Here is a 26003-nt window from a genome sequence, read left to right on the forward strand (position 1 = left end):
CTTTTATACTCATTGGAGTATACATCAAAAGAAAACGTACCAATTGGCTCAGGAAGTGAATAAAAGCACATATATATTGTAGTTATAAATTCCCAACAAGATAAAGACAGGTTATTTGCCATGATTTTGCCACATTCTATTTATCAAGTTATTTGAGGTCTAAATATATAATGGGATTTTTTTTTTTTTCGAAGAAAAGCACCATTAATGTAACTTTGAAAAAATTGTACAATATATTTTAACAGGGAACTATTCATCCTTCATCTCCAAATTTTGAAATTACAGTAATGTATTGTAAAGTTGAAGAAAAGTTTTAGGGTACCCTGAAAAATAGTTACTTCTATTCCAACAGAAGATTAAGAAAAACGTCAGCCATTTTTAATAATTTTCACAAACATTACTATCTTAAAATGAATGGATCACTCAAACTAGTAAATCTTGTTAGACCGTTTTCACTCGAAATTGCTGAAATTAAGACTTCTAGTATTGTAACATATATAGTATTTAATTTTACTGCTTTTACTTGTTACTTTCTGTTGCATTTTCAAACCTGGTAATATAAATTACACCTCCAAATTCTAATTGGCTGAAAATGCAAGGTGTATTATCTTCCATTATGTATTATCAGTTTGGTGTACCTTGTATTCACCATAATCTTTTTCATCTAATAGACTCATTTTATTCATCTCTGCAAGTTGTTCTGGGCCAGGTTCATTTGGCAAAGGTTGAATTGAGGCTTGTTCATATATTGGTTTTCCATTTAAAAAAAATTCCTTCCAGTCCAGCATCAGTTTTAATGGAACTCGGCTGCAGGAAAAAGAAAAACAAAACCAAGCAGTTCCAAATCAAAAATTAAAGGGTTAGATGTTTGAAAATGGTAGACCCAAATTTATAAGAATCTTAATCATGAAACAAGTACATGCTAAGCTAGTTATAGCTTATAATGCTCTCTGTAATTATTACAGTTTTCTGTAAATGTTTGTTTACTTTTAAGACAGCTGTAGGCACTTATAGGCTTCAGTATTTTCACAAATGTGTTATCACACAACATTTGGCTGGCAGAGCTGTGTAGTAACAGTTTTGCTATAGCTATTTTTGCCAGCCCCAAAACATTCTTAGTTTTGTGGGGTAAAGCCTCCTCTTGCCAAAAATCTATAGAACGTTTTTACTGCAAGTTAAAATTAATTTAGAATTGTATGAATAGTTAAACTCCCTTTTTTTTAATTAGTAATTTCACTAAATTATGTCCAGGTTGACTATTTTATCATGTAACTACTAAGCCTAAATTTATATAATTTCTATAAAATATAATCAGATATATTTCATATGGTTAAATAGTATTATTTTAACATACAATTACATTAAAAAGCAATTAAGATTTTGGTATACTTTCTAATGCTGTAAGTCTTACCCCACAGTCAAATCACTGAATACTAATGAAAGAACTACAGCTACAAAGCCCCACTCTACGCTTTTTTAAACACTTCTACAGCACAGGCACGTGGAGATTATTGCCCTTTTAGGGTCTTCTCAGAAACCCTGTGCAATTAGGGCATGTCAGAGGGAATCACAGCATGTAGGATGCAGTAGAATTTGGGCTCAGTTGCCACTCTTTGGACAGTCCAGGCAGGGTTACCTATCTTAGGAAATTCATCCAGTTTATATTACACTGAGGAAGTGTTCAGCCACTAGATCAATCTAGAAACCATTCCGTTTTTAACTTTTAACTAAACAATTTGTTCACAAGAAAGGAAATCAGTAGTTTAGCTGTGGCACTAGTGGATTTTTGTCTCCTTAGGATTCAAGTTAGTTGCATCTTCAAGAAATTATGTGAAGGCTGTAGCACTAGTTCACTCTGTATTATACACCAGTGAATTCTCACACAAAACTAATGTGACCATTTTCCCACACAAACTAATTGAAGCTGTCATGTAAAATGTCTGAGAAACTACATAATTGGTTACAGTGCTTACAGCAGTCTGAATAATGCACCCTAACAGCTACCTTACAGCTGCTATTTTTGCCTAGCAGCTACCATACTCACTTCTTTGTCATGTAGCGATATTCTCCTACTTTTGTCGACATATCAACGATTTGGCCCATCACTTCCCAACACATAGAATAATGTTTTTTATAGTGGGCCTGAGCTCTTTCAGCAGCAATTTTCTCATGTTGTTCTCTCTCTTTCATTATTTGTTCTTCATTATCAATGTTTTCTTGTTTTGCAAGAGCCTGGAATTTTTTTAAAGAGTAAATCTGAGACTGCAATGAAAATGAAAGTGCAGAGGTGCACAGTCCTGGAAATGAAAATTAACTTGTTCATTTAAGTCACAAAACAGAAACAGCTCATTTCTCACCAGAGCTGAAGAGCCAGCAAGCAGACTAATACAAAAACTAATCTAAAAATTTTTATTAATTCTATAAATTCCACTTTGTTTGCTTTCTAACTGCTAAAATACAATAAAGGAGAAATGCTTTACTTCTTTAATGACAAACATATTAAGAACATATTGAGTGCTTGGGGGCAGTGAAATCACAGGTTTCAGTGGAATTACTCATTCAGAAAATGTGACAAATAATTTATCTTACTAGATTCTGATCTTCAAATAATTTTAAATTATTGATGTTGTTCAATCTTCGAAAAAGATTTCTGGTCATAGTAGAAAATTATTTCTGTGATGGTGTGCTGCTTTTGGCTGAAAGCATACTTAAAGAGATCAGATAGCTGCTGATTACACAGGACTTCAGCTGTGTTGGAGGATTTGGAGTTACTAATTGTTTTTGACAGGATCACATTATGCCCTACTATGAGCATCGCACTGGGCAGTTTTCCACAGAATTTTAAGTCCTTTTAATCAACTGAAAGCTTCAAGGTAGAAAGAAATAAGCACTCATGAGTGTAACCACTCCAGCATTTGTAAAAAATGGACATTAACATATTATATCTAAGTGAAATTAAAAACATGATTCTTGAAACAAGATCTTAGGCTACTGTCTTTTGTCCTGTTGCCTCTGCAAGACTGTGCCTTTTAAATTCAGCACACAGAGATGCCCTACAAAGTTAAAATTAGTATAGAAAAAAAGATCAAAATTAGACTTTAAGTTGCTCAGCTTTATCCCTTATTATCCCCCTGCCATGGGGGCTGTTCTTCCTCCCTCCCTACATAATTCCCCTAAAGTTTTAACACACTGCAAAATGCTCTCAGTTCCACAATTACAGTTACATGCTTAATGCTTATCACCCATGTTAGCTGTAACTGTGAACTAAAAAATAAAAGAATATATTTATCATTAAATCATCCTGTCCTGAGAAAAGTCTTGAAGATGACAATACGAATTCCATTTAATAACATTCTAATAGTCCTGTAGCAATTCAGAGAGCAAAACAATCTTTTACCGCTTCTCTGTCAAGAGCTTCCTGGAACTCTTTTTGCCGTCTTTCTTCATATTGTTTTTCCCTAAAAATTCTGTTTTGCCTTAACACCTCTTTTTCATGTCGAACATGCATGAGTTGAGCAGCAATCCTCCGCTCGTGCTGAGATTGTTTCATTAGTCTGTAAACAAGCTGCTCCTCCCGGTAAGCCTTCTAAAAGACAAAAAATAATGCTACTAAGCACAGTTTATAAACTATTTCCTAGACAACTCATCGGTGTCTCATATGAGAAATATGAGTGGAGTTTATATAACAGCACTCACCTGCTTATATGACACATAAATCCAGAACAACAAACATATCTATTTATTAGTACTATTTTTGTAAGAAGTGGTACTATTTATGTAAGGATTTATAGCAGCAGTATTTATGTAAGAATTGTAGAACTCTAGAAGAGAATTCTAACTATGTCTTAACTGAGATATTCAGTAAAAATACATTTGGTCAGATTAACTCAATTTTAATGTGGTTATTTCCCATGCGCAAAGAAACTGCAGCACATTTGAAATAATGGCTTCTGTATCTAAAGATATACCCTTTCCTCAAATAATTAACTTATTCCTGCTATTCACCAGTTCCCATTCTCAGCCACATTCTACTGGATCCTTGATCACTCTCTTTTCTACAGGTTTGAAATTTTAACTTCTTTCTGGGGATTTGGGTAATTATCTTCTCCATTCTCCTCTATTCAGGAGACTGAGAATAGGAAGAACCATTCCAGAACAGAGCAATATACAAGACTTCTGGGCAATAGTTCCAGTGTTCTTACTGGGACATGGATACAATACCCTATTTGGTACTATGGGAAAATCGTTCTGAACCATTGCTTGAGGCATGGTCTGTGTACACAGATACTTTCAAGGCTATGGATTGTTATTTTTCTAAGTACTCTCATAACATAATAGTATCTTATCACTACTACACTTCTCTAGCCTTCTCTGGTATGTAAACTAATGCTTAAACTAATGTAAAGTTTTGCTTCATTATCTCCGTCCGGAACTCCTTCTGAGTCCTAAGCAAAAACATCAAGCCCCATTGCCAAATACCACTCCTACAGCAGAATTCTAGACGAAATATCTGATTTGCTGGATATTTGTTTCACATGCAGCAAAACTACTAGGAAATATATTCCAATGTAAGGACCAAAACTGGGAACTGATTTGAAGATTTCAAATTCATTTTCCTAAGAACAGAGGCACAGGTAAAGCCAGTTATTAGTACAAAAAACCCCAAACCAAAATAAAGTCACATCTATTTTCTTTTATCTGGTTTATTTTTTCATCAGCTGTGACAGAGAGGAAAAACACATTACATACATACACCTATAATTGAACAATTCAATTTGATTACATATTATCATATTATTTATGAAAGAACTCTACAAAGAGTCTAGATCTGTGCTACACAATGCAAACTAGGACAACTGTAAAAAAATTTTTATGCAAAGCATGGTTATTTGAATTTCAATAATAAACCCAACAACTTTCTAAATAATTTATTTAATATTGATGTTGGGAAGAAGCCAATTTAAAAAAAAAAACAACCTCTTTCCATATTTTTAAGTTCTTTTCTCTTCACAATTGCTGGGAATAAAGTACATTCCAATTAAATTCTGGTGACTTGAAAATACTAAACTGGTATAAAAATATCTCAACACTTTTCTTATTTCAGCCAAAATGTGGGCTTTGCACTCCCCTTTCCTAGCACCAAATCTCATAACACTGCATGATAGTTCTAATGGCAGATGCAGTCATCTCAGGCTTTAATCCCAGAGTGGTTCACCTGCATGCTATGTTGTCTCTATACAAAGTTTTTCTCAAAATGAGGGCCTAATTTTGAATGTGTTGTGTTTTGTACCCTATTTGTACTTACTGTTTGTAAGCTATTTTTCTATGGAGGGAATTATCATCATGCATGCAACTGAAGTGGAAAACAATGGAATCATAGCAATTTTATATTCATTCTATGTGTCATTTGATATAGTTCAGGTGATAAATTTTTCCAATAGTACTGCCTACTGAAGAGTTAGTCTGTCCATTTTCTCTTACATTCCTATCTCAAGGCAATAAAAGGAGTAACAGTACCTTTTGCCATCTCAGTTCTATCCACTGCTTCTTTGGACTTAGTATTTCATTAAGGTTTCAAAGAAGAGTAGAAAATGCAAGATTTGTTTCCTACTGCAATAAATATCCTTCATTATTTTCTGTAGTTGCTACTGCTTACCTTCAGCCATGGATTATTAGAACAGTAGGCACTTCACCAGAAGAAAATGGATTTTAAAACCCTAATTCACAGGGAATTGAAGGAGCCACCCTAACAGAGTGGTCACTTGTCATACTCAAACCATCAACTTTATGGTGCAAAAAGTTGGTCCATTGAGAAATTAAAGCACCTTATTTAGGTGAATGTGCTCTTCCTAAAGCAAATGGTAAGATGCTCCTTTAGAACACTTTACAGCAGCTAAAAGAGACCTTGTCTTTGCTTACTGAAGTGTAGAGAACTTCAATATTCTAAGTGATCAAATATTTTGGCATGCTCAGTAGGCCTAAAAAGAGCTAGTAGGAAATTTTTGAGGAACAAGAATAAATGAAAAGGCAACTAACTCAAAGATACACAACAGATAAGTAAGGATTCAGAACACCAAACTCAAAGTTTCAGAGAGGTTGCTTATTGGGCGGGGAATTGAAGCCCTGGTAGCTATCTTTCATACAAAAAGGAATGGACAAAGTACTCAAACCAAAGGTTAACAAGTTTTAAAACTTCTGGACATGGTAGGAGACAACATAAAAATTGTAGTACCATTTTTTGACCTAAAATTTTACATCAACATCTTCACAGAGGACTGTGAAGTGCCTGAAGAAATCATAAATATCATAATTGGGAAATCCGCATAATAATTTGAAAAATTACTATTAAAAGAGCACAATACACACTTTTTTCCTGGTTTACCTACTTGAGACAACAGTGGCATCCAGTGGCCAAACCATAATGTGTGTATGTTTCATGTTGTTCATACATAATTACTGTATCACGTTTCTATTTTTCTATTTCCTTGTTTGATTTACATACAAGTGAAACAATTTTGTGCTGTTGTATGGTCATAAAATTTATGACCAAAACTTACAGTTCAGAATACATAAATCTATTTGGTTGACAAGTAATAATCTAGTAACGGTTCATTTCTCCTCCCATTTTCATGTTCTCAATTTATTGCTGAAAGTAACTTATTCCTGATAAATTTTTAATTCGGAGAGATAAAATCTGAACAGAGCACCCAAATATAACAAGTAAAAAGCACAAATAATTTGTTGAAATGGTGGAGATAAAGGTTCAATAGGAATGAAGCCATATTACTGTCAAACACTTTCAACACCTCCCTATGAAAATCGGACTGGTATCACGCTATGCTCTACAAAGAGTAGAGTATTTTCTCTCCCAGGCTTCAACCTGTGAAGTGCCAAAAATAAAAAATTTGAACAAAGTTCTTTTAGTAAGATTTATAAGCATGGATACAAAACAATCTACTGTGTTCTGAAGGGATGAAATTCATTTGACTCTAAATGATCTCATGCCATGTTCAAAGTTTATGCTGCACAGGTAAAAACCTGATCCTAATACCTACAGGGCAGCTGCAGTTTCAGTGTGAAAATCCTTTATGGTTCAGTACATAATGGAAGGGAAAAGTAATTTTCAACTATTTTGTATATTCATTTATTTTTTAAAGAAAATACCTTAGTTTGCTTCCCAGTTCTCTTAAGTCAAGTGGCACCTAATTTCTGAAATCTCGAAGTTCCAACCAAACATCTCTTCCTCTGCTAATATAGAACCAAATTACCACTAAACAGATTCTCTGATCTGGTCAAACTACTGTTCCAGTCAAATGCTCACTTGTCTTTCCTTCTAATCCCACAGTCTGTGACTTCAGTTGTTCCTATATCAAAGTTTATTTTTTTCCTGGGAATTTAGGAACACTATTGTTAGTTTTGCCTTGATTTGGAGCCTCCCTGGAGCCTGTGTGATTGGCAGCACATTGCTACAGTTCCTCCATCCCAAACTGATAAGGCTTGTCCTAAACCTCAGGTGGACTAGCTGTGTGACCTCCTCACAGCACTGGCTGGCTTTGCTGGCTTACAGCTGCTGTATCCACCAAGCACCCCAGTGACTGACAGCCAGGACTTTTGGAACTCCTCGTCCAGGTTGCCAGGGCTGCAAGAGCTGAGAGCAATTAAAGAGCAAGTTTTGGGACTTCAGTGATTTCAGGCAACTGGACTGCAAAACTTCTTCATGGCCTATGGATATCACCAAGAACATGACGTAAAATCTCTTTGAATGGGAACTCAGAGACAGGATACATGGATAGACGCACTTTTGGTCTAAGCTACTACAGGTGTTTTTCAAGAATATAGATCAGAGATAGACATCGAGAAGCATCTAATTCCCAGATGACTACCTCAACAAATCAAATTTTTTCTTAACATTTCCAAATAGTCTCACAGAATCACAGAATATGCCGAGTTGAAAGGGACCCACAAGGATCATCGAGTCCAACTCCTGGCCCTGTACAGGACCATCCCCAAGACTCACACCACATACCTGAGAGTATTACCCAAATGCTTCTTGAACTCTGTCAGGCTTGGTGCCATGACAACTTTCCTGGGGAGTCTGTTCCGGTACCCAGCCATCCTCTGAGTGAAGAACCTGTTCCTAATATCCAACCTAAACCTCCCCTGACACAACTTCAGGCCATTCCCTTGGTTCCTCTCACTGGTCACCACAGAGAAGAGATCAGTGCCTGCCCCTTCTCTTCCCCTCATGAGGAAGTTGTAGACTGGGATAAGTCTCCTCTTCAATCTCCAGACATTACATGCCAAGGCTTAAAAATATATACATATATATAAAATGTATGCTACACATCTGAAATGCTATCATTATGCTCCAGCAGTGGAGAAAGTCCCAGCTATAGTGGGTTCAACACACATGATCTAAGCTAAGGACTCACAGTGAAACACTAAAATAAATGATAATCAGAAATCACAGAAACCCAGCAAATTACAAGTTCTGTTTCTACACAATCACTATAAAAGAGAAGACACGTGAAATCAGTAATCTAAGAGCTGCTTTTTGAATAAGGAGTATCGGAAGAGAAATCTTAAAAGCCTTGTGCTTTACAGGACAGGATTCAAATGGAATAACCTGCAACATCCATTTTTAGACATAACACAGACATTCTCCAGAGACATATCTTCTATTCCACAACACATCAAAAATCAAAGCTCTGATCTGCAAATTGAGTTTGATTTTCCTTTGTTCAAGTTTCGGGGGGGTGGCAAGGAATAGAAGGCAGATCTTCAACTGATTTTTATAATCTTTGCTCTGCTGCCTTCATTTATCTTTTGTGGTTTGTAAGTATGGTGTATGACATAAAGGTTGTGAGAAATAAAAGATAACCTTCCCTATTTCTCAAGGAAAGCCAATGGCTGGCATAAAAGTAGTGCATATATCTTCCTTTATCCTCTCCAAAAGTGTTCTGATTTTATATTTGTAAGCAAATTTTTAGATTGCTAACTGCACATGGACTCTATAGTTCAGCATACAATTTCTCACCTCTTCAGATTCATGTGCTAGTAACTGGTCCATTAGCATTTTTCGTCGTCTCTTTGCTCGTTGTTCTCTAGCAAATGTATCTTCCTCTAAACGTTTTTGAATTTTCCTTATATATTCACCATCTGAATAAACATTTAACAGCTCAGTTTTTGTCTGTGCTGTAGTTTCTTGAGTAGTTTCTTGAGTTGTTTCTTGCAATTTCTGTGTTTGCAATGATTCTTGTATATCACTGATTGAAAAGATTAAAAAGAGAAAGATCTCTGACTTAATATGAATTATGGTTCTTAAAGGTGTTTACATACAGATCCCTGTATAGCTATATGCAAGTCTAACAAATGTACAACATCACTCTGAGGGTACTGTGGCTACTTCTCGGTGCCCTTGTTACTGGGTTACTCCTCAAGGTATCACTCTGAGTACAGTTTTGCAGTTACAGGTTTACACACAGAAATATCTACAGCAGTATGGATGACTATCACCTCCTGTCAGTAGGGTATACATATCAATAAAGATGACAGAATGACTATTACTTATAATTATTCACAAATAAATCAACATACAGGCAAGTTTCAGGAAGAAAGTTACTTCTCTCTATTTCCTTTGAAATGTGTTACTGTGTACGAATATTCAGAGCCATTCTCACCTCTCTGCAAGGCTAAATGACCTCATAGACCCAGTGACTAAAATTAACAGAAGAGATGCACTTTGATCCATTTCTTGCTGTATATGTGACAAAAAGTAGAGAAGGAAGCTTGAGCCATCCCTACTACAACTAAAGGTAAGGTAAAGACACTGCAACTGTGTTGGAATTGAAATATGTGCAGTGGGACAATCACTCAAAGAACAATCACAGTGTAAACTAAATGAGACATTATTTTTTCCTCAAGTAGCTGCCTACATAGATAGCAGACACCTGAGGTAGGATCCTGTCTATTCTTAGTAATCTAATATCCAAATATTACCTGTCAGTCACCGGGCTGTGTAATTCAAAGGCATTTCCTGTCATAGACTTCTCAAACTTGTCTATTTCCTTGTATACGTTCTGAAGAAGTAACACAAAATTTAATGTTTCCTTTCTCTTCACAAAACATCACAAAGAACAAGTATTAGGGAATTACTTTTCTGTCATGCATGTACAACAGAAAGGTTTACAGTGAAAATACTTAAAGCATCAGCTAGACCAAGAATAAAGGCAAGACTATTTCCTTCTTCTACCTTTTGCTTCTTCCCTTGTTCCCTGTCCTTTGCTACACCTACTTCCATCAGCTAGAATATTCTAAAAATTTGCAGCTATTCATTCTGCAGGATAATTCCAATTTTGCATAGGGCTTCAGCAGTTTACATAATTCTCACCATTCAGGGATTTGAAAAGATATTCTGGGCTATCATCTGCTTTCCAATCAGTAGCTTGAATGTATCCCCAATAGCTACTCAAGCAACTATGTTACTACAATCTACATTTAAATACATCTGTGACAGTTGCACAGTTGTAAAAGGTAATATTTACACTCCTGATGATAATACAATCCAAGAACTTGAATTACAATCCAAGCACTCTTCCATACTAGATAATACAGATTTTTTTTTTAATGGTGCATTGCTATCATCTCTTGATTTAAGACAACTGTCAATTTCAGCTATTAGTAACATTTTTAATAGAGCAGACAGCTTTACAGTGTGTTACAGAACAGTTCAAATATTATCGTGCAAAACTTCATCAGGCACAAATGAGAAAGGAATGCTAATACTTTTATTTCACATATTCAACTCAATAGGCTAGAAGGTAAAATAGTTTTAGAAATCAAATTAGTACCTACCTATGGTATATATTCAATACAAATTTTCTCTTATGTCAAAACAGTTTTTATTAAGAAACAAACGCAGAATTATGATAAGTATTCAGCCCATTTCACTGCCTGCGTCTACTATATTTTAACAGTTATATAGCAGCAGCTTTTGTATGATGTAAGTACGGTATTTGTAAGTGCAAATGTTCCCAAAAATCATGGTTTTGAGTTAATATAATTAACATTAAAAGAGCATAGATGATAATTACCTCTGCTTCTCTTTTCTTTAACAATTTTTTAGTTTCAATAGCTTTTATGATGGGTCTTGGTGGAGGCTTTGGAACCTTTAAACCAGCTGTTTGAATCCTGTGCACTACTTCACTTTGTCTCCTTCTTCCAGTGTGATCCTGAATATTCAACATCTTGTGTTCAGATACATAGTTTGAAACAAAATACAACATATGGCCCTAATATACTACCTAAATATTTCTGAAGTAATACGGTACTTTAGACATAGACATAGATATAGATGGATAGATAAATACATACATTTACTTAATATATTTATATGAAGTAAAAGTAATTAAACCAGAAAGAAAACAATCTTTCAGGAGGAAAGAAGAGCTTATTAGGCTTCAGACTTGAGCAAAGGATCAGTGCCTTATAGGCATTTAGGGGCTTTCATTGAATTCTAGTTCTAGTATGTTACCCTGTTTCAGGTCTGAATACAGTACAGAAACTGAAAATACCAGTTTCCTAGTACAGAAAATGAGAATACCATTAGGTAACACATTAAGTAATACTACTGGTGAACAGTGAGTCTCAGATGACCAAGAAGTAACAAACATATAAATTACACTACAGATACCTGTGGGTACAGATTGATATAAGTAGAAAAAATACTTTTTTACACAAATAGTCAAAGTCAGTAAAAAATATATAATATATCAAATAAGGTACTAATAAATTTTCTTTTAAACTTTTTTTGTTATATTTTGGATATTGTTTGTATTTTCTTTTCTAGATACATGAACTGACTTTTCCTTCTTGTTCACGTAGTGACAATAGAACAGCTAAATAATCACAGCAAGACTCTGTCCCTTAATTAGCCATATAAAACACATATCAAATTAGTCAACTACATCTTCTGTGTGGTTCAACACCTCAGATAGCTCGCCATTTCCTCGATATAAACCGTAAGCTGTACTTTGGATGAGTGTTCCCATGTCTAAACAAATTCCTTTCTCTTTTTTTACTTTATCAGAATGGCTACATAGAAGTACAAGATGTTCTGAGGCCATACCCACTAGGCCCCCTTTCCCTGTCTTTTCCTGTTTTTGAACAATGCTTCTTTTCTTTACAAAAGAAGAATGTCACAAAGTTCTTTTACAAGGACATCTCAAACACATACAAGTTGTGAAATTTACACTTAGTCTTGAAGTCTACAGATATTTTCCACACATGACAAAACATAAGTACTCTCATTTTTAAACTATGTGACTTTTAAACAGTAATGTTTTTAAAGTCTCATAAGAGTATATTGACTCTGTGTCTACATATTAAGGATTTCCACGCATAGTCTTTTCCTTTGTTCTTGTATAAATATGACCGTGTAGCACAGAACTAAGAAGCCTTCACATTGGCTTTAACTAATCCATTATGCACATATCCTTAAGAAAATACATCTTCAGAAGTCTATAAAAAGTAAGCAGTCACCTCTTCAGTGTCTTGAGCTCTTTGCTCTTCTTGGAGCTTCTGAGCTCTCTGCTGCTCTGCAAAATGTGTACGAGCTATTTTATCTGCTACTGCCTTGGATCTTATTTCAAAACGTTCCGAAATCTGCTGTAGCTGCAAGTCAGCCTGATGTGGCACTGAAGTTTTCAAACGCTAAAATTAAACATCAAGCAATGAAGAGTCAGAAACTGTAATAAACATAATTAAATATGACAATTATAAGATGTTTATTTTAAACTGTGTTTTCCTGTGTAAATGGGTACAAAATAAACATCTAAACATGTTTGAATAGAAAACCAGGACTAGCTCCATTGAAAAAACAGAGACTTGAATTTGAATGATGCCAAACTTTCTTTAGTTTAGACAAAAAGACAAATTGCTTTGTAGAGCTTCTTGAGGAGGGGAAGTGCAGAGGGAGGTGCTGTGCTCTTCTTCCTGGTATCCAGTGAGAGGACATGTAGGAATAGAAGCACAGAATCATAGGATCACAGAATGGTTTGGATTGGAAAGAACCTTAAAGATCATCTAGTTCCAACCCTCCTGCCCTGGGCAGAGACACCTTCCACTAGACCAGGTTGGTCGAAGTCCTATCCAGTCTGGTCCTGAACACTCCCATGGATGGGACATTCACAGCCTCTCTCTGCCAGTGCCTCACCACCCTCACAATAAAGAATTTTTTCTTAATATTTAATCTAAACCTACTCTCAGTTTGAAGCCATTCCCCCTTGTTCTATCACTACATGCTCTTCTAAAAAGTCTCTCTTCATCTTTCTTGCAGGTTCCCTTCAGGTACTCAAAGGCCACAATTAGGTCATTTTGAAGCCTTCTTTTCTCCAGGCTGAACAATCCCAGTTCTCTCAGCCTTGCCTGGTAGGAGATGCTCCATCCCTGCAATCAGCTTGGTGGCCTCCTCTGGACTCGCTCCAACAGGTCAATGTCCTGTCTCTGCTGAGGACCCCAGAGCTGGATGCAGTGCTCCAGGTGGGGTCTCACCAGAGAGGAGCTGAGGGGCAGAATCCCCTCCCTTGACCTTGACTGCTTTTGAAGCAGCCCAGGAAACGTTTGGCTTTCTGGGCTATAAATGCACACGGTCAGGTCATGTCCAGCCTCTCACCCATCAGCATGCCCAAATCCTTCTCAGTAGGGCTGCTCTTCATTTGCTCATCCCCCAGCCTGGACTGGTACCAGGGCTTGCCCTGACTCAGGTGCATCACCTTGTACTTGGTCTTGTTAAACCGCCTGAGATTCCCATGGACCCACTGATCAAGCTTGTCCAGGTCCCTCTGGATGGCATCCTGTCCTTCAGGTGTGGCAACCACACCTCTCAGCTTGGTGTCATCTGCAAATTTGCTGAGGGGGTACTCGATGACTTTGTCATTGATGAAGATATTAAATAACACTAGTCCCAATATGGACTCCTGAGGGGCACCATTTGTCACTGATGTCCATCGGGACTCTGAGCCATTAACTACCCCCTCTGGTAGTGACCATCAAGGCAGTTCCTTCCCACTGAACAGTCCACCCATCAAATCCATGCCTCTCCAATTTAGAGAGAAGGATATTGTGGGGGACCGTGTCAAAGGCCTTACACAAGTCCAGATAAATGACATGTGTAGTCCTTCTCTTGTCCACTACCGTAGTCACTCCATGACAGAAGGTCACTGTATTGGTCAGGCAGGACTTGCCCTTGGTGAAGCTGTGCTGGTTGCCTCAAAGCACCTCCCTATCCTCCATGTGCCTTAGCAGAGCTTCTGGGAGGATCAGTTCCATGATCTTACCAAGTACAGAGACGAGGGTGAAAGTCAGTAGTTCCCAGGGTCCTCCTTTCTACCCTTTTTAAAAGTAGGTACAATGTTTCCCTTTTTCCAGTCACCTGGGATTTCCCCTGATGGCCATGAGTTTTCAAATATCATGGAGAGTGGCTTGGGAACTACATCGGCCAATTCCCTCAAAATTCTGTGATGGATCTCATGGGGCCCCATAAACTTACATACATGATTGTACATTATGTTCATTATTTACTCAGGTGGTCATAGACCTGATCCCTTCTTGCAGTGGGAGGGACTTTGCTCCCCCAGTCCCCATCCTGCTGTCCATCCACTGAAGAGGTGTAGGAAGAGAGGCTGTCAGTTAAGACTGAGGCAAAAGAGTTGTTGAGTACTTCGGCCTTCTTCTCATCTGTTGTTACCAGTTTCCCAGTGCTGTTTATCAAAGGGGGTCTACTTTCTTTGACCTTCCTTTTCTGATTAACACACCTGTAGAAGCCCTTCCTGTTATTCTTTGTGTCCCTTGCCACAGTTTCAGCTTTGATATGGCCTTTCTCATCCCATCCCTACACAACCAAACTTCCCCTCCATACTCTTCCCAACTCACTTTTCCTAGCTTCAACTGCCTATGCATTTGCACAGCAGCCACGTCGGTCTCTTGCCTTCCTTGCCTGACTTGCTCCTAGTGATTGCTAGCTCTTACACTCTATGGAAGACATCCTTAAAGATCTTTCAGCTCTGTCTCTGTGGGCAGTCTGCCAGGGTATCCCCTTGACTATCTCCCTGAAGAGCTGAAAGTCTGCTCTCCTAAAGTTCAGGGACCTAACTTTACTCCTCACCTGACCCACATCCCTCAGGACTGCAAACTCCACCAATGCATGATCACTCCAACCCAGGTTGCCTGCAGTCTTGATGTCCCCAATTATCTTGTTTGCTCTGGTGACCAACAGATCAAGAAACACATCCCTCTGGGCTATTTCTTGGGTCAAGAAGTTATCTCTCATGCATTCCAGGAGTCTCTGTGCTACTTTCCCAGCAGATGTCGGGGTGGCTGAAGTCCCGCAGCAGGACAAGAGCCTGTGAGCACGATGACTCCTGTAGCTGGAGTAAGAAGGTTTTGTCAATAGGTTTCCTTGGTCAGGTGGACTGTAGCAGACACCAACTACAGGGTTCCCTTTTTTGCCTTGGTTTGTGATTCTTAGCCACAGGCTTTTGAACTGCTTGTGTCTGTGCCTTGGAGACAATTCTTCACAATCCATCTCTTTATGTAGAGGGCAATCTGTCTGCCTCTCCTTCCTCTTCAGTCTCTTCTAAAAAGCCTGTAGCCATTTATAGTCACACTCCAGCCATGGGATTCATCCCATGCTGCACCAGGGGAGGTTCAGACTCCAAGTTAGGAAGCATTTCTTTACTGAGAGTGTAGTCAAACACTGAGACAGGCTCCCTAGAGAGGTGGTCAATGCCCTGAGTCTGTCACTGTTTCAGAGGCATTTGCACAATGACCTTAACAACAGGCTTTAACTTTTGGTCAGCCCTGAAGTGGTCTGGTAGTTGAACTAGATGATGGTTGTAGGTCCCTTCTAACTGACATATTCTATTCTATTTAAACTGAAATATAGAAAATTCAACTTAAACACAACGAAAAAATTACTGAAAGGGTGGTAAATAATTTACTTACACAAGCTGAGAAGTCTCCAGCTTTGGAGACAGTCAAGACCCCACTGAACAAGGTCCTGAGCAACACGCTCTAGTTGGCTTTACCTGGAGCAGTGGGGATGGACTAAGTGATTTCCAGAGGCCCCTTCCAGCCTCAACTATTCTATGATTCAAATGCTGTTCTGAACCTGCCTAAAGACCAGACCTACTCACAGTTGCTTAACTTCTTTAAGCTATCCCTCTATAGCTGAAGGGATACTTCAACTCTCTGGTACTATCCTTGCATTTGTTCATAATCTTTCTGCCTGCAGACTATTTCTCAGGAAGTGTGACAGAAAAAAAAGTGAAATTTTACCCAGATGAATTTGATTCATGATATATAGCTTCTTAAAAACTGCCCAACCTGCTAACAAATAATGGTTTGCACATGCTGAATCTTACTGCTGAAAACAAGAAGAATGTCTTTAACAGAACCTACTACATCAATACTGACTTCCTCTTAGGTACTCTCTTTTCCTTTTGTTTTTTTTTTTTCTCTTTGTATTACCCAGCACATGATATTGCTGGCTGGAGTGTAGTATAAATATATGGAGAGACATGTAACAGAATGAACCAAATCACTGTGGCACAAAGCTCAACATAGTAAAAAACAGGCTTCCTGGAGGGGCAATTAGTCTAAGTTGATACCTAGACCACAATGCAGTCTGCAATCTGCACTGATAAAAGTAAAAATGCAGCTGCTGAATAACTACTAGGCTTTGTTGTTATAGTATTTTAAGTCTGGAGACAGCTTGAAAATAGAGCGGGTAACACAGGATGAACCAAAACAAAGGAAAACAGAACACAGAAGATCAATAGCCTATTGAGTTACTGATAAGCTGTGTAATGCCACTGTATAAGACATTGCAAAGGACTGCTTCTTTTCAATATAAGTGTTGGGGTTTGAACAGGAGATTTAAAAAGTGAGGAGGGGAAGCACGCAATACACTTGAAAAGTACATGTAAACACATACTACCTTTTCTCTATTTATACAAAATAGGCATAGCTAGTTACCTCTGGATACAAAACACTCTCAATAGACTTAAGATTTGTAGTTGCGGCGGGTCTTATTGCTTCCATGACTACTCCAGGGTGCTTTGCCTTTCTCTTTTTTTCTAAAGCAATATACAATTCATATAAAAGCTTTGTTGCAGCCCCATGCTGTCCTGTCATGATGTCTTGGGCCACATTCTCATTAAACGGTACACCAAGGAGGTGAAGTGTAGGTTCCAGGCGAGAAAAATTGTTAACTTTTGCATCTGCAACCCTATATGATTAAAAACAACAACAAAAACCAGAAAATAAACTTATTTTCAGTTCCAACTTGCTGCATTAAGCATGGTCATGATACTTACCTCATACCAAGACAGGAGAAGGAAAAAAATAAAACCCACAGAGGACTTCCTTAAATAATGGATTACACAGTTTGGCTTAGGTTTTCTACTGCAGTGTACACACACATTGATTACTAAGTATAACTTCTGGAAAAAACAAAGATCACATTGGATTATATAAATCCTGAAACATAAATACACAAAGTGCATCTGACAGCAAAAGCTAACCCCAATCGCAGCTAATGGTACCCCATCCACAAAACACACACAGAGTTTGAATTAAGTTTCTACATTAGCTATATCATCACTTGAGCTCTTGCCAATCAAAACATACGTAATGATAAAAAAAGCCTATATTATCCATTAAACCTCACAACACTTTGACATATTTCTTCTCCAATAAAAAGAAATGGACACACAGGTTAGAATTAGCAATTTACATTCTAAGCTAAAATAGTGGCTTGCAGATTACTGTTTTTCTTGATATGTAGATTCTCCTGTGGAAGCAGTCAATATCAGTAGATATACAGGGCAAAGTCAAATAATAATAAATTATCAGTTTATCACAACTAACACATCAAATTTCATCCAACAAATCCATAACTTCAGTCTGAGTCAGAACATCATGCTTTCTACACTGCTCTATCTCTTGAGTTCACAATAGTTCCTTTGTATCTACCAACCAGATTTTGAGGTCAGCTGAGCTCCAGCACAATTCTACAAAAATGCCCAATTTTACCTGAAGACCTTCTGGTAACAGAGTATTCATCTTATTTTGAGATGAAACTGTCCAGGGGCTCATTATTCTCTCTATAATAGTCCATGCCTTATTTCTTACCCAATTATATATAACTGCAGCTTCCAACTACTGAACATTTTTCTGCCATTGATTCAAGGTTAAGATGAGCCCTATTGTCACAAACCATCTCACATGCACTGAGAGGCTGTAGTGACACCACCTCTTAACTTTTTATTCTGCAAGGTGCGGCAGACTGGTTTGTACATCCCATATTCCCCCTTCTTGCATTCCTTGAAGAGAGGAGTGGCAGTTGCAATCTTCTAGTCCTAGGGACCTCCCCAGTCATCAGGACCTTTCAAAGATTATTGAGTGGCCTAGCAGTGGTATCAGTCAGGTCCCTCAGGTGGGTATATGTCATCAGGTCCCATGGACTTGCATATTTCAAATTTATTTAAACGTTCCTTTCTTGCTACAGACTGTCCTATAAGTCTCAGAGGCTTGGGATATCAAAGTCTTATGGATGTCTCAATAGGTCCACATTTTCCCTAGCCTTCCTTTTGCTGTGGAGATATCTGTAAAAGCCCTTCTCGTTGCCCTTCTGCCTAGGCATAAGACAAGGTCTTTTCCCCATGAGGACAGTCAAGAAAATTGAAATAAATTGCCTGGAGAGTTAGTGTAGTCTTCATCCTTGGAGGTTTTCAAGATGACACTGGGTAAACAACTGCTGCAGACTTTCCTGTTAGTCTCAGGGGCTTGGGATTTCAGAGTGCAAGTTTTACCAGTAGAATAGAGTAGGACAGAGAAGCCATTAAGTATCTCAGCCTCAGCATGGCAGTCTGAGAAATACTCAAGGACCTGAGAGGGAGGCTGATCAATGGAGCCACACTCTGCCACCTTTGATGCAGAAAGACAACTCAGCATGGCTGCTACAGAGGCAGGTCTTGGAACTTATCTGCTCTCTCACACATGGGGCAGCTCTTATTCCTCCTCACCTTCCCAGCCTGTCCATCCTAAAGAGCCTATATCCAGCCATGGCAGCACGCCAGTTGTGTGAGCTAATCCACTGCCTCTCTGTGATTCCAATGATAATCCAGCAACAGGTCACAGGCTGCTAATTTCTTCTGTTTGATCCCCATGCTGCATGCTTTAGTATACAGGCACTTTAGAGAGGCAGCCAGTTGTGTTGATTTTAAAAAAATGCAGAAAAATTTAGAAAAGGTGTGAATGTTTATCCCATAACCTTATCTTCTCAGCACTTCCTTAATAGTGTGCATACATTTGGGGTGGAAGGCCTTCTGCACTGTTTTGCTGCTCTTATTTGCATCACCCTCTTCTTGCTTGCCAGTCCAGGCCATCACTTCCTCACTTGTTTGAGAGTAATCCTCTCCTTCTCCCCTCATTCCTAGTTTATCCTCACCAGGTTTGTCAGGCTTGATTCAAAGATGCTTTTGCCCATCTTGGCCAGGTGGATCCTATATCTTCCTAGCAGTCTTCCCTCTCAAAAGAGGATCTCACGGCTGTGAAAAACAAATCCCTGCTGTTAACAGCAGCTGCACAACCACTTGTTGACCCATGGAATCTATCTACTCCTCATCAAGCCCATCCACCTCACCAGCAGAAATAAGAAAAAAAAAATATTTGGGCCCCGTGCTTGTGGCTCCAGGTCTCTCTGGCAATATCCTTGGTACCCACAGAAAAGAGCAGCAGGGATAACAGTGCAAGGGCTCTGGACAAATCTCTGCAGCTCTGGACTGAAGGCCCAGCATGCAGTAAACCCCTCTGGCTAGCATGTCAGGTCAGCAGATGGTACCTCCATTTTCTAGTGCTATCATTTACTTGCTCCCTCTGGTGCTCTGATGTAGTTTAGACTTCAACAGCTCAGATGTTTTGTTGCACAGTGCCACCAGCCTCTCATCTGCTACCACAGCCATCAACCTGTTCTGCAGCTTCACATCAGCAGGTGGAGCAGACACCTTCCTTTTCTTGCCAGAAGTCACCTCCTTGCCAGTCATCTCCTTTTCCCAACCCAACCAGATTCTGCCTGCCTCTCTCTCAGCACAGCTGCGGGTCCAGGTTCCTGTATCTGCAGTGTCTCAGAGAAGATCCAATCCACTGATTTCATTCTGCAGTAGCTTGACTTGGTTACACAGATCCTCCATGAGCATATAGCTCTGCAGGCAAAGCCATCACCTCCCACTCATGAAGACGTAAAGACTCTGGGCATTCCCTTTGGTCTGACACAGGGAGACTTGACTCCTTTCTCTGGAGAGAAATCTGACTTGAGGCCTCTGATATTCTGAGTAGTTGCTCCAATGGGTATTGGGTATCACACTCTGTCACGCATCCCCACGCTTGCTGAGCACACATACACTGTCTCAGCAGAGTTTCTAACCAGTTCTTGCACATACTGAAGTGCATCTTCACTAACTGCACCTCAAAGCACACTTTTATTGGGAAGAATCAAGAGAACTTGTTAGAAGCTGCTAGAGCCTGCTAGAAGTAAAAGCCTGTTATTTTCCCCAGCAACAGCAGGTACTCTAAACTTCCTCAAAGAGTTACCAGGGGTTTTCCAATGATCCCAGAAATTCCTGGAAGATCTAGAAGTCTTAGAAGCAGAGCGCAAAAACTGCTGTGCAAAACTGCTTTTTGCTGGCTGCCTTTGTTAGCTGTGCTCAAGTTGCTCTCTTGAAAATTGGTGGGACTTGCAGAGGGAAGGGTGTGAATACACGGGAAGTTCAAAGAACATAAAAACAGAGGTTCAGAAGAAAAAGGAAGATTTCATGCAGCCTGGCACTCTTGATGCATAAGCCAAGGAACTCCATGAACTGCATCAACTGTACCAAAGCTCACAGATCCGCACAAGACTTTTCAAGTTCACATTTTTCAGTTCTTCTTCAGGACAGATACTACACCAGATTACTTGTAAACTTATACATTCTTGTATGATTTTCTACCAGGGCTTCACTCAGAGCCTCACAATGTATCTCCACCATTTTCATTTTAGTGAAGATGGAATGGTCACCACCACACCACAACTCTGTATTCCTGGCTCTACACAGCTCACAGGGACAGTGACAGTATTTCCAGCCCTAGAGACATCCTTGAAGAGCTTTTTGCATTCTTGGTCTAACCTGTTACTATTGTAGTTACAATCAAAATGCATAATTTTCTTGAAGAAGTATGATCAATCTCTCTAGATATATGACACTCATTAAGGCATCACACACAAGCAGCTTTTGAATCTCTGAAAAATGTTTCAAATCTCACTAAGTTCTACATATTTTCCCACTCTGCATTTAGAAATTCTGAGAAAATATGTATACTATATTAAAATATGTCTACTTTATGTAAGAGACATGTTATCCATAAGTACTAACCTGCTCTGTGAAAATTGTTTAAAGTCATCCTGAAGACCATATTTGTGTAGAAGTTCTCCTAGGAGGTAGCCGTTAGAAAATTCTTCTGGAAATGATCCTGGAACTAAGTTTTGGGTTTTGTTGTTTGAGTTTTTTCCAAAAAATAAGAAAATTAAAAGAATTCATACATTAATCTTAATACAGCTTGTTATTATAACAAAACTAAGTCCAAACTTCATTAAATAATTCAGAGGAATTTTAGAAGATTGACTTAGCAGTAATACTTTTCAACTCACAAATAAATAAACTTTCTGTGTAGTTATTTTGCAACATAAGCTTTAGGTAGTAATTTCTCATTTTCGTTGTAAAAATATAAACATTGTCATTGAGATTGTGGCAATATCTATAAACTATGATTACTACATTTTCCACACAAAATGCAAATGAAAACAAAGCTAGATCTAATGTGCTTCTCTTCAAGAGTCATAGAATATGGTGAGTTGGAAGAGACCGACAGGGATTATCAAGTTCAGCCCTGTGCAGGACACACCAAGAGTCACACCATGTGCCTGAGAGTGTTATCCAAACACTTCTTGAAGGTTGTCAGGTTTGGTGCTGTGACCATTGCCCTGGGGAGCCTGTTCTAATACCCAACCACCGTCTGGGTGAAAAACCTTTTCCTGATATCCTGATATCCTGATAGCCTAAACCTCCCCTGACTCAGCTTCATGCTGTTTCCTTGGGCCCTGTCACTGGTCACCACAGAGAAGAGATCAGTGCCTGCTCCTCTGCTTCCCCAACACGAGGAAGTTGAAGACTATGATGTGGTCTCCCCTCAGTCTCCTCTTCTCCAGGCTGAACACACCAAGTGACCTCAGCCACTCCTCATACGGCTTCCCCTCAGGGCCCTTCACCATCCCCGTTGCCCTCCTTTGAGGGCATTAAGCTCCTAAAAGCTTAATGTCTTTCTTATGTTGTGGTGCCTAAACTGCACACAGGACTCAAGGTGAGGCTGCCCCAGTGCAGAGCAGAGCGGGACAATCCCCTCCCTCCACTGGCTGGTGATGCTCTGCCTGATGCCCCCCCCGGACATGGTTGGCCCTCCTGGCTGCCAGGCACTGCTGACTCATATTCAACTTGTCATCGACCAGGATCCCCAGGTCCCTTTCAATGGCACTATTATCCAGCCTCTCATTTCCCAGTCTATACACACAATCAGGGTTGTTCCATTCCAGGTGCAGAATCTGGCACTTGCCCTTGTTAAACTTCATACAGTTGGTGATTATCCATTGCTCTAATTATCAAGAGGAAGTTGCTCCCTCTTCCTTGCAGAACAAATGTTTTTGCAATGCCAGCACAACACCTGCCATACAAAACAAAGCACTACTTTCCAAACACATCAAAATATATTTTTTATCCTCTGGAGTCCTTATTAGCAGGTGAAGCTCCAGCACCTCCTGTCTCCCCAGAGCACTTGCCCCATGAGGAGAATTAACTTCAGCTTGAAAACTTCAGGCATTGGAACAGGTTGTCCAGGAAGGTGGTGGAGCCACCAGTCATTCCTGGAGGTGTTTAAGGAGCGTCTGGGTCTGGCACTGGGCGATGTGGTTTAGGGGTCACAGTGGCAGTGCGGGGCGGACAGTTGGACTGAGTGATCCTGAAGGCTTCTTCCACCCTTGACGACTACATGATTCTACGACTAAACATATACCTGCGGCGGTACCTGAGAGCGGGCCAGCGGGCGGGTCCGCCGGGGGAGCAGCCGGGGGGGGGGGGGGGGGAATCCCCTGGCCCGATCTGGCCCGACCCTGAGGCAGCGCCCTCGGTCCTCCCCGCGCAGCAGGGCCCCACTCACCGACGCGCCGGGAGAGCTTCACCTCCTCGTTCAGCCATTCGCACAGGATTCGCGACATGGCCGAACCGGACCCGCCGCCGCTTCCTCCACACTCCGCGTCCCGTTGCCGCGGCGACCGCGCGGGGCGCCTGCGCGGTTGGGGCAGGGCGGGCGGCGGCCGTGCCGCGCAGGCGCCGCGGGCAGGCGGGTCCGCGGGTGTGCCCGGGCGCGCGGAGGAAGGTGAGCGCGCGACGGGGCGGGGCGGGGCGGGGCGCGCGCCCGCCGCCCCTTCAGCGGGGCCAGGGGAGGCGCTGGGCGGGCGGGGGCCGGACGCGGCTCCGCCGAGCTGAGCCCCGGAGGGGTCGTGCCCGGGGGCAGGTGGCCGGTCCCCGTCCCGCCCTGTGCCCCCGCGCCGTGCCGGGCTGGCGGCACACGGGGCTGCCACTCCTCTCTGCTCCGGCCGCGTGTTCCATGTGTGTGCCAGCCCGCAGTTCCCCGTTCCGCCCCGACGTCGGCGGCGCCGTGCCTTGTTTGCTCCTGAGCTGGTGCGGGTGATACGGGGCAAAGGGCTGACAGGTTTAGGGTGGACATTAGGGAGGCTGAAGGGTGGACATTAGGTAGAACTTTTTCACAGAAGGGGTGTTTAAACATTGGAATGGGCTGCCCAGGGAGGTGGTGGAGTCACCGTCCCGGGAGGTGTGTAAGGAGAGCCTGGACGTGGCACTCAGTGCCGTGGTCTGGTTGACAGGGTGGTGTCCGGTCATGGGTTGGACTCGATGATCTCGGAGGCCTTTTCTCGCCCAGTCGATTCTGTGATTCTGTGAAACGCAGCCTAGCAGGAGAAGGAAATTAATGCAGGGTGATTTTCCGAAATCCGTTCATATAACGGCACAAATTACTCTGTTGGCGCAGTGTGAAAAGGGGGAGGGAGCGCCAGAAGTGCCGAGAAGGGCTCTGGCGGTGCAAATGTGCGCTACACATCGAGGAGGGTTTTTTCCAGCAGCGCTGTCGGTGTGAGGCTGGGGAGCATCCCTGTGCCAGAACAGCTGCTCCTGTGGGAGCCAAGCCGGGCTTATAACGAGCCTCGCCGATACGGCTCTTTGCTCAGCTTTTGTTTGTATTAAGTCATCTTTGTTTTAGAATCTGAAACAATCATGGGTGGTTCCAGTGCTCCTGTCTGAAGCGTGTGTGACAAAACTGTGGAGCGTAGTGCTACATCTGGAAAATGCACTGCACACCATGGGGATTTCAATTGGCCAATTTCTTCTGGAAAAGACTTATGTTTTACTTAGTTTTTGGGTACCTTTCAGTACAATAGAGAATCCTAAAGGGTTATTTATCTTGCAAAAGGCAGGGAAAAGAGGATCTAGTGGCTAAAGATAAGCTGACAGCGAACTAACTGTAATTTTCAAAAGTGACAATAATCAACAGTTGGCATAACTTGGAATGTTACAAATTCTATTTCCCTACAAAGACCAGAATTCTCCAGATTAAATCTCTGGGCTTTTATGGGGGGTATGCTTCAGATCAAATTAAATCCTTGAGAATAAGTAAAAATAAATGTATAACTGACCAGGTATTTATATATCTTGAAAAGGTCAGTACAGAATTAGTGATACATGAATGAATAAAGTAACAGGAAACTTCAAGAGAAGTACTTTCAAGGCAGATGTTTAAATTAATATTTATATTCTTCTAAAGATTCAAAGTTTTGTGTATATCTGAAGGTATAAAAATACCCATACTTTAGGGGGAGAAAAAAAACCTTGAATTTTTAATATTTTTATGACACTATTTCATAGTAGCATGAAAGTGGTAACAGTAGCATGAAAATAGTAATACTACCCACTAGGAGTGGGTATATCTACTATCACAAGAGTGTTTTTCTGATATGGCAGGGTGCGAGGAACAAATATATTTTAACTTTCTCATGGAATTTTTTCCTTATCTCCAGAAATCAATGTATATTTATTTATGTTTATATATAGTTATATGTTGCTGCACATAGTCATTAATTGTTTAAGAAGTTTATGTTGATTTAAAACATGCAAACCAGAACTGATTTATATTAAGTATAGAACTTCTTTCCATATCACCTCTGACTTTAAAAAGCTGGTATTTCCTGTGTCTCTAGGTTCTTTCAACTTTATTATCATATTCAGTGAATTTCTAAACACTTGATTTAGTTTAAAATAACATGGGTTGTTCTATCTGCTGAGATGACATAGTAAAATCTTATTCAGATAAGCTAGAATTATGAGAAACATGGAATTTCATATTTAAATTCAGTAGTGGCTTGTTGTTTCATTTAAATCTGTCTTAGCTCTTAACAAATTAGTGTAGCTTTCTTTCAGAATTCTGGGTAGTGATAGGATAATGTATTAATCAAATTTTACTTTATTCTTTCCCTGAATTTAAGACTTTGGAAGATGTCTGTGTTCTGCACTGTGAAAGCTGAGTCCAGACAGCTTTTAAAGGAAGATTCTAGCAGACAACAAATAAGGTAAGTGTTTCCCTAATTCTACCCTTGCTGAAAACACCAGTATTGTTAAATGGGTGTTTTCTGTGTTTTCTTAGTTTTTTAATTTTTTTACTTATACTTTAATTTTGCTAGGAATGCCAGTTGGAATATCCTAAGCATTCCAAACTGATTTTTCAAAGGACTCTGTACTTTGAATGGTGTAGATTTTAGACAGCAATACTAGATTGTGGAATGCATA

The 26003-nt window shown here is 40.0% G+C and overlaps 2 protein-coding genes across 10 annotated transcripts in view; one reads left to right on the forward strand and one right to left on the reverse strand.

Moving 5' to 3' along the window:
• Positions 1–23424, reverse strand: part of SPEF2 (sperm flagellar 2) — a 77152-nt gene extending 53728 nt beyond the window's left edge. For 6 of the 8 annotated variants that reach the window (XR_007907294.1, XM_051804718.1, XM_051804717.1 and 3 more), the window contains exons 1-10: positions 23305–23424; positions 21471–21573; positions 17035–17287; positions 12541–12711; positions 11094–11231; positions 10000–10079; positions 9038–9266; positions 3398–3586; positions 2045–2232; positions 639–807 (exon numbers count right to left, since the gene is read on the reverse strand). Coding sequence is in view for 7 of the 8 variants with exons in the window: in XM_051804718.1 (XP_051660678.1) it covers positions 639–807; positions 2045–2232; positions 3398–3586; positions 9038–9266; positions 10000–10079; positions 11094–11231; positions 12541–12711; positions 17035–17287; positions 21471–21573; positions 23305–23362 (1578 nt within the window). In the remaining variant the exon portion in view is untranslated. The remainder of the gene's footprint in view (positions 1–638; positions 808–2044; positions 2233–3397; positions 3587–9037; positions 9267–9999; positions 10080–11093; positions 11232–12540; positions 12712–17034; positions 17288–21470; positions 21574–23304) is intronic. The other 2 variants (XM_051804721.1, XM_051804719.1) reach the window with 2 other exon arrangements.
• Positions 23425–23811: 387 nt separating this feature from the next.
• Positions 23812–26003, forward strand: part of PRLR (prolactin receptor) — a 156018-nt gene continuing 153826 nt past the window's right edge. For both annotated transcript variants that reach the window (XM_051804743.1, XM_051804749.1), the window contains exons 1-2: positions 23812–23828; positions 25703–25786. The gene's annotated coding sequence lies outside the window, so the exon portion shown is untranslated. The remainder of the gene's footprint in view (positions 23829–25702; positions 25787–26003) is intronic.

Source organism: Manacus candei, unplaced genomic scaffold, assembly GCF_025592945.1.
Source record: "Manacus candei isolate 608988 ecotype Guabito, Panama unplaced genomic scaffold, ASM2559294v1 h1tg000061l, whole genome shotgun sequence".
Classification (NCBI taxonomy): domain Eukaryota; kingdom Metazoa; phylum Chordata; class Aves; order Passeriformes; family Pipridae; genus Manacus; species Manacus candei.